The sequence below is a fragment of the Gadus macrocephalus genome, chromosome 17 (assembly GCF_031168955.1).
Source record: "Gadus macrocephalus chromosome 17, ASM3116895v1".
In the NCBI taxonomy this organism is placed as follows: domain Eukaryota; kingdom Metazoa; phylum Chordata; class Actinopteri; order Gadiformes; family Gadidae; genus Gadus; species Gadus macrocephalus.
Window position 1 is genome coordinate 7,555,952 of NC_082398.1, and position 7,071 is coordinate 7,563,022.

The 7,071-nt window shown below is 51.3% G+C and overlaps 1 protein-coding gene across 2 annotated transcripts in view; it reads right to left on the minus strand.

Annotated features, from left to right (window-relative positions):
* Positions 1 to 447: 447 nt before the first annotated feature.
* bcl6b (BCL6B transcription repressor) overlaps positions 448 to 7,071 on the minus strand; it is an 8,131-nt gene continuing 1,507 nt past the window's right edge. The window contains exons 4-11 of one of the 2 annotated variants that reach the window (XM_060076631.1): positions 5,673 to 5,918; positions 4,680 to 4,832; positions 3,935 to 4,154; positions 3,524 to 3,726; positions 3,035 to 3,264; positions 2,632 to 2,762; positions 2,119 to 2,256; positions 448 to 1,597 (exon numbers count right to left, since the gene is read on the minus strand). In XM_060076631.1, coding sequence (XP_059932614.1) covers positions 1,457 to 1,597; positions 2,119 to 2,256; positions 2,632 to 2,762; positions 3,035 to 3,264; positions 3,524 to 3,726; positions 3,935 to 4,154; positions 4,680 to 4,832; positions 5,673 to 5,918 — 1,462 coding nt within the window. In that variant the 3' untranslated portion in view covers positions 448 to 1,456. Of the gene's footprint in view, positions 1,598 to 2,118; positions 2,257 to 2,631; positions 2,766 to 3,034; positions 3,265 to 3,523; positions 3,727 to 3,934; positions 4,155 to 4,679; positions 4,833 to 5,672; positions 5,919 to 7,071 lie in introns of both variants that reach the window. The other variant, XM_060076630.1, reaches the window with a different exon arrangement.

The following is a 7,071-nucleotide window of genomic DNA, read 5'->3' on the forward strand; positions in this document are numbered from 1 at the left end:
TCCCATCTCTGCCTCATGGTACAAAAGAAGACCAACATTCTTCCCTAGCACCCCCTCACTTGTGCGGAAAAGCAGATTTAACAAGAAGTAATTCACAGTGTGTGAGAAGGAGGATGCTCATGTGTCAGAGAGAGAGAGTTAGCAGAGGGGTTTCACTGGTTGAACTCAGACTAACGTCTGACAGTGTTGTATATTCTGTACAGATGAACACTTCATTATTCATTCAGATTAGAGTACATTACTTTTACAGTGAGTGTAGACCTACAAATGTGCTACTGCAAAGGGAACAATTGATGGAGAATACAAATTATATTTCACCATAAATTATGCAAAACATGTTGTTCCTTTACATTAGTAAAAGTTTTTCCACATTCATGTTGTGGTCAATGAAATGTGGTGTTATATTTTCTGAGTATTACAGTAGAAAATGATACAGACGCCAATGTTCCAAATTATCAAAGAGATGTAATTTTATTTGTATCAAAAAACTGTCTTTGTCCAGCAAAAGAACTCTACATTAATGTGGAATACAAATGTATTTTCTTATTGCTTATAAATCGACCTTATTCATTTTTACAATATCTCCTATTCCATTATTCATTTTATGTACAAGGCAATTCAGTCCTTTGCCAGCTTGGACTATAAAGAAGTTACTGATTTGTAGACGTCTTTTAAATAGGAACTGGTACAAATAATTAAACTGCCAAATTTGACATCAAACATTCAGGCCCCAGGCCATGAGACTCAACAATAAAATATTAATTAAATTACCATTTAAGATGATGAAAGAATATTCACTGACTATACAAAATACAAGTGAAATATTAACATTGTTCTAAAAGCTACTTCAGACATTTACGATTATAAACACTTTCAACACTAAAACCCTGATCAAATAACTTTGATCCCAACCAATTAGTCGTATGGTGATTGATTATTCCAAATGTATAAATGTCAGTAATACATTTCTTCCTAAAACCGAGCCTTGACTATGTTCCTCACTTCCTCCGTCCTTCCTTCAACACCTCTGCTTCCCAACATGCTTTATCAGTCTTCACTGCACTTTGTGCCATCTTGCTTCATACATTTCATCGGCGCACACTCAGCATATCTGACCCTCTGCCCTGCGCCTCCCCTTTCCCAGTCTTCGCACTTGCTTTCACTTTCCCTCCACAAATCGCTTCATTTAAAAAAACCTCCGCTGCTCTTTCTCATATACCAACCCTAGGCTTTCTGCATTTTGACATCAAGCGGGTCCCTTCACATTCTTACCGTCTAACTTCTCTGCTCTCTTCCTGCGTCCTTCACTATAACTGAATCCTTATCCCCGGAATCCTCCCACTCTCACATCACAACACGCCCTCCAGCTCTGTGCCGTCACGCCATCCCCGTGGCCTCAGTCACTGTGGTGGGTGTGGTCGCCGTGGTTCGGGGCCCCAGCAGCTACGGGGGCCCCTCAGCAGGCCTGCAGGAGGGGCTGGTAGCCCTCCGACAGGACCTTGTAGCGCACTTTGGTGTTGGTGATGGCCCCGTGCTTCTGCCGCAGGTGGAGCCTCAGCTGGCTCTTGTGCCGGAAGTGCAGGTCACACTGCTCGCACTGCGGGCCGCGGGGGAGGGGAGGGGTCAAAAGGTCAGCATGGACACAAGGGAGCGCATCGTGGTTCAATGTCCACTGGGTCAGAGCGAAGAGTGGTGTTTATCTGGAGACAAGTTAACGACATACGCCCGCTCTACTCCCAACCAGAGCTCTCGTGTTTTAGGCCCGACATCAGATGGTCAGCGATACAATGGCCTTTAGAAAAGGGTTTGACCTCGTGGTCGTGTTCTGACTCACGCAACACTGATTTCGGCTGTAGCACATCTTTTTATAAATTGATGATGAATTGAAATAAATGCCTTAAGTCTTTATGACCCTAATGTCTCTTGTAGCTGTAACGACCAAGCATTGGTACCAATAAAGTAGGGTCTCTGTTTGAGTGTGTAGAGTAGAGATGTGTGTGTGTGTGTGTGTGTGTGTGTGTGTGTGTGTGTGTGTGTGTGTGTGTGTGTGTGTGTGTGTGTGTGTGTGTGTGTGTGTGTGTGTGTGTGTGTGTGTGTGTGTGTGTGTGAGCAACCCACCGTGTAGGGCTTCTCCCCGGTGTGTATGCGCAGGTGGCTCTTGAGTGTCTGCAGGTGTCTGAAGCGGGTGCCACAGGTGTGGCAGGGGTAGGGCTTCTCCCCCGTGTGGATGAGCACGTGGGCCCTCAGGTGAGCTACCTGATGGGGGAGGGGGGAGAGAGGGAGAAGGAGGGAGAGGGGGAGATATAATTTCACTGTCCAAATGATTCTCCTCTGACGTGCAGAGGTAGTTTCATAACTATCATCTTCTATATATCGAATATCTCTCTTTAAATCCTTTAAAATACATGGTATGGACATGGAGGGTCAAACCGAATTTAAACAGTGTCATCGTATCTCATGCATTAGGGTCGCTCTGTGACAGTGGTTTTCAATGCCAAGCCAAAAAGTAATCGTGGTTTATTTTATTATTCTGTTGTTCATGACCTGCTTAGCGAGTCAATAACTTTCCCCCCTTTCGATGGTGTCACAAGTTGATCGCAATCGAAGTCCCCTGCGCAGCTGCTGCCTCACCTGGACAAATCGTGCGCCGCAGGTGTCACAGCGGTAGGGCTTCTCCCCCGAGTGGATGCGGGCGTGGGTCTTCAGGTTGGCCGGGCGGTTGAACTGGGCGCTGCAGACGTTGCAGCGGTACGGCTTGTCCCCTGCTGCGGAGAAAGGGGGGGACGGCAAAGGGGGGTCATCTAGTGTTGGAGGTTAGGGCTGGGTGGGGAGTTGGGGGATGTGTAGATGGAGGGGAGGATGCTCACGCTGGTGGACTATAGATGGATGGGTGGATGTTGGTACATATATAGATGGATGGATGTGATATATACTGTATATGTGATATATATGATATATATGATGGGTAAAGGGGTGGACGGATGGATGGACATTGTTGCATGCATTGATGATGATAATCAAGATGGCGTCTCACCGGCAATAAGCGCCTTGGTGCCGATGACGTTCCCGGAGTACAGGTACGGCGCGCGGCGGTCCTCCCGCTTGAACGCGCGCTGGCTCGGGTGGGCGGGGCCTGCGGCGGGCGCCGGCGGGGGGAGGGGGAGAGAGGAGCACGCCGCTCGCCGCTGGGAGACCTCCACAGAGGGGGGTGGTCCGAGGGGAGGGGCTTGGCCAGAACCCTCGTAGCAGGAGGCCCGCCCCTGTCTGAAACACAAACGTCGTTGGTCGGTCAGAGGGCGGGTCCAGGGTGCTAGGTAGCATAACCCCCCCCAGCGTTTATAGAACGGTGAACCTATTGAGTGGGTGTTGCAGGTGACCAATCAAATGTGTTATTTTTGGGAGGGAGGAGTCTGCACCCCAAAGTGGACACGCCCCTGCCGTCTTTCACAATGAGACTTTCCAATCAGATTCACGGCCGAAGAAAAAGCATGAGGCTCGACGTGTGTTTTATCCGTGAGCCCACCTATCAATCTGACCGGGCACTTCTCCAGGCCACGCCTCTGTGGGTGCGTCAGACGACACCGCGGTCCTCTGGGAGATGGGCGTGTTCCTCTCTCCTGGCTCCTCCTCCTTCACCGTGGGGACGGCACAGAGAGGGTTGAGGACTATGTACTTGTACTTCTTCCAGTTACAGGCCTTGGGGTCGGGGGGAGGCTTGGTCACACCCTTGAGGAAAGAAATAAAAAAATGAGTACAATGCAATGTTTCAAAAATGTGACTCTCTCAAAAAAAAAAAAAGTGAAGTAGTATAAAAAATATTGTATGCATCTTTTGACCCGTTATTAGCGACTAGATCGTTTTGTGAATGAAGCTATAGTAGCAACGTCTGTTCCCTGGTCCTGCTCTGTGCAGGGGGGGGGGGGGGGTCCCGTACCGCGAGGTGACACGTGTTGGACTCGGCGGGGGAGCTGGGCTGGCCTCCGGAGCGGGTGGGGCTGGTGGGGCTGTCGGGGGAGGGGGCGGGGGCGGGGGCGGGGGTGGGGGTGGGGCAGCCCGCCGGGGGCGACCGCCGCTCCAGCTTCGTCTCCTTGGGCCTGGGCTCGCCGGCCGGGAAAGCCCCCGGCTTCACGGAGAGGCCGGCCTCCCGGGGGAACCTGAGCGGGAGGAAGAACACAGGAAGTGATGTAAGGGCTGTGTCGTTATCAGACAAAGGCAGACGCAAACAGGCGCTCGCACCTGCAGGCACGCTCCCCCGGACCCCCCCCCCCCCACCCCCCACCCCCCACCCCCTGCACAAACATCCCCCGGTCACATAAAAATAGTGCACGCACACACACACCCACACACACACACACACACACACACACACACACACACACACACACACACACACACACACACACACACACACACACACATTGTCCCATCGCCAACAAACATAAGTGCCAGCACACACAAGTCTTTCCGATTAACATCACACTTAAAACGCTCACACACCTAACATGGCATTTTAATGAGGGTAGCTTTAAGATGAATCGAAGCGGTAACCCAGGATACATAAACCTTCATCCCAAATCCCCATACTACAGTTCCCACCCGTATCCCTTAGACCCCTTTGCGTTGTAAACCCGGTAAAGGTCTCCCCAGACCCATAGTGACACACGCAACCATCTGGGTACCTGGCTGCCTGGGCTGGCAGTGGCCCGGGGGGGGCGCTGGGCGTGAGCTGGAGGGTTTGGGGGGGCAGGCCCCCTCCTCCTCGGGGGCCGACGGAGACGACAGACGCCCTGGAGTCCAGCTCCACTTGAGGGTGTTCAGCACCCATCTGCTCCCTGGACAAAGAACAACCAATCAGAAACCCGCAATATGTACATCAGTGAGTAGCAAAAATCGAATCTGTGGGTGAGTGAAGAATTATTTTGGGGTGCACCTTTTTTTTCTTTCTGATCGGTTCTTGTTGGTATCTCATCATCATCAGAATACACTAAATGGCATCACTGGCACTAACAGATGCTTGCTCTATGCTTTCCATAATCATTTCTGTGTTTGATGTTAACATCATTGGATTCCCTGTAAAGGTTGTCCAGAACCTCCTGGAGGTCTTACTCACATCAAGTCTCAATTTTGCATGGAACGGTTTATTCAGTTCATCCAAATGAACACATTTGAAGTGTTCTCCTACTCTACAGCCAGGTTGCAGGAGAATACTCCTCGAAGTGGAGGAGCTCCCGACTGGCCACAGAAACCCACTGAAAGGCAGTGATCGTGAGTGTATGCGTGGTGTGTGAGTGTGATTAGCCGTCGCAAGCCGTTTTGAAAATCGAGCTCTTTTGACATCACAAGTGGGCGTGTCCACCTAGATGTGTCCTGGATAGATCAGTCTACCCAGTCTACACGTTGCTCATCTATCCGTCACACATCTAGGTGGACACGCCCACTTGTGATGTCAGAAGAGGCCGATTTCCAAAACGGTGTGTTAACGGTTGATCCCACTCACACCTGGTGGTGTAATGTGTCGCCTTTAAGAACCCGATCCAGTGATCAATCCGTTTTCCCCCCAAAACCCCTCCCATCAAACCCCGTCCTCAACGCGACCCCCTCCACCGTCGAACCACGGCCCCCGGGGGGGGGGGGGGCCCACACAGGACGCGGCCCACGCCCCCCTCCCTCACCTGTGCAGCTGCATGAAGGCGCGGCAGGTGTCGGCCACGTGCTCCATCTGCAGGTGGGTGGCGGCGGCCAGCACGCCGGCCACGCTGCGGTGGCTCAGCGGCAGGCGGGACGTGTACATGAAGTCCAGCAGCAGGGAGACGCTGGCCACGTCCAGGCCGCCGGGCAGCGCCACCGTCAGCGGCTGGAGGCCCGCAGCGCCGCCTTGGAGCGACAGGCGCCGCGAGTACAGCGAGTAGAAGAACCCGCTGGGGGAGAGGGGGATGAGACGGAGCGATGGGTGAGTCAGTGAGTGAGGTGTGCTTTTGTGATGCAGCACCTTTTCGTACAGGAACTGCAGCTCAACGTGCTTTGCAGAGAATCAGGATGAAGATAAAGGACATTGTCAAAACCCTAACGCCTTGTATTACAGTAATAACAAAAGATGATGTAAATGGACTGCATTTATATAGCGCTTTTCTGACCATCGGCCACCCAAAGCGCTTTACAATGTTGCCTCACATTCACCATTCACGCACCGACGGCGGAGTCAACCATGCAAGGCGACAGCCAGCTCGTCGGGAGCTAACAGTCAGGGTTAGGTGCCTTGCTCAAGGACACCTCGACACTCAGCTAGGAGGAGCCGGGGATTGAACCAGCAACCTTCAGGTTACCAGCCAACCCGCTCTACCTCCTGAGCTACTGCCGCCCTGACGACACGACGGTGAGGACTGTACGTGTGACGTGTGGATGGGTGGTCTGTTGTTTGCACGTGGTTTTAATCCGTAGACGCTGAATGCCCGACGCGGGTTTGCGTTGTCAGGGCTGGTTCTCTAACAACAACCTGACGGTGACATGTTATGCCACCAGGGGTGAGTGGGATTAGCCGTTACAAGACGTTTTTGAAAATCGGCCTCTTCTGACATCACAAGTGGCGGGTGGGTCCACTTAGATGTTTGACGGATAGATGAGCAACGTCTGCTACAGTCCACTGGGTAGGCTGGTAGACTGATCTATCCAGCACACATCTAGGTGGACACGGCCATCTTTGATGTCAGAAGAGGCTGATTTTTTATTGATTTTTTTAAACGTCTTAGTACGGCTAATCACACTCACACCTGGCAGTATAATGTGGGAGCTTTCAATTAACTAGTATTCATGTGATAACTGCATCATGAACACCATCGGTGTTGTGAAGTGAGGTCGTCAAATAGGGCCCAGGTTTAATGGATAGTTTTGAAATCGTTGAGCGCTTCATGTGTTTCAGATGTTCTTACACAGCTCGCGATAAGTGTGTAGTTACCCAAATAGCAGCAAATAAAGTTCACCTCATATGAGTTCATGTGGGAGTCGTTCGTCTTCAAGGAGAGGGTATAAAGAGAAGATAGACCATAAAGGTCTGAGACTGGTCAAAGGGTCAAG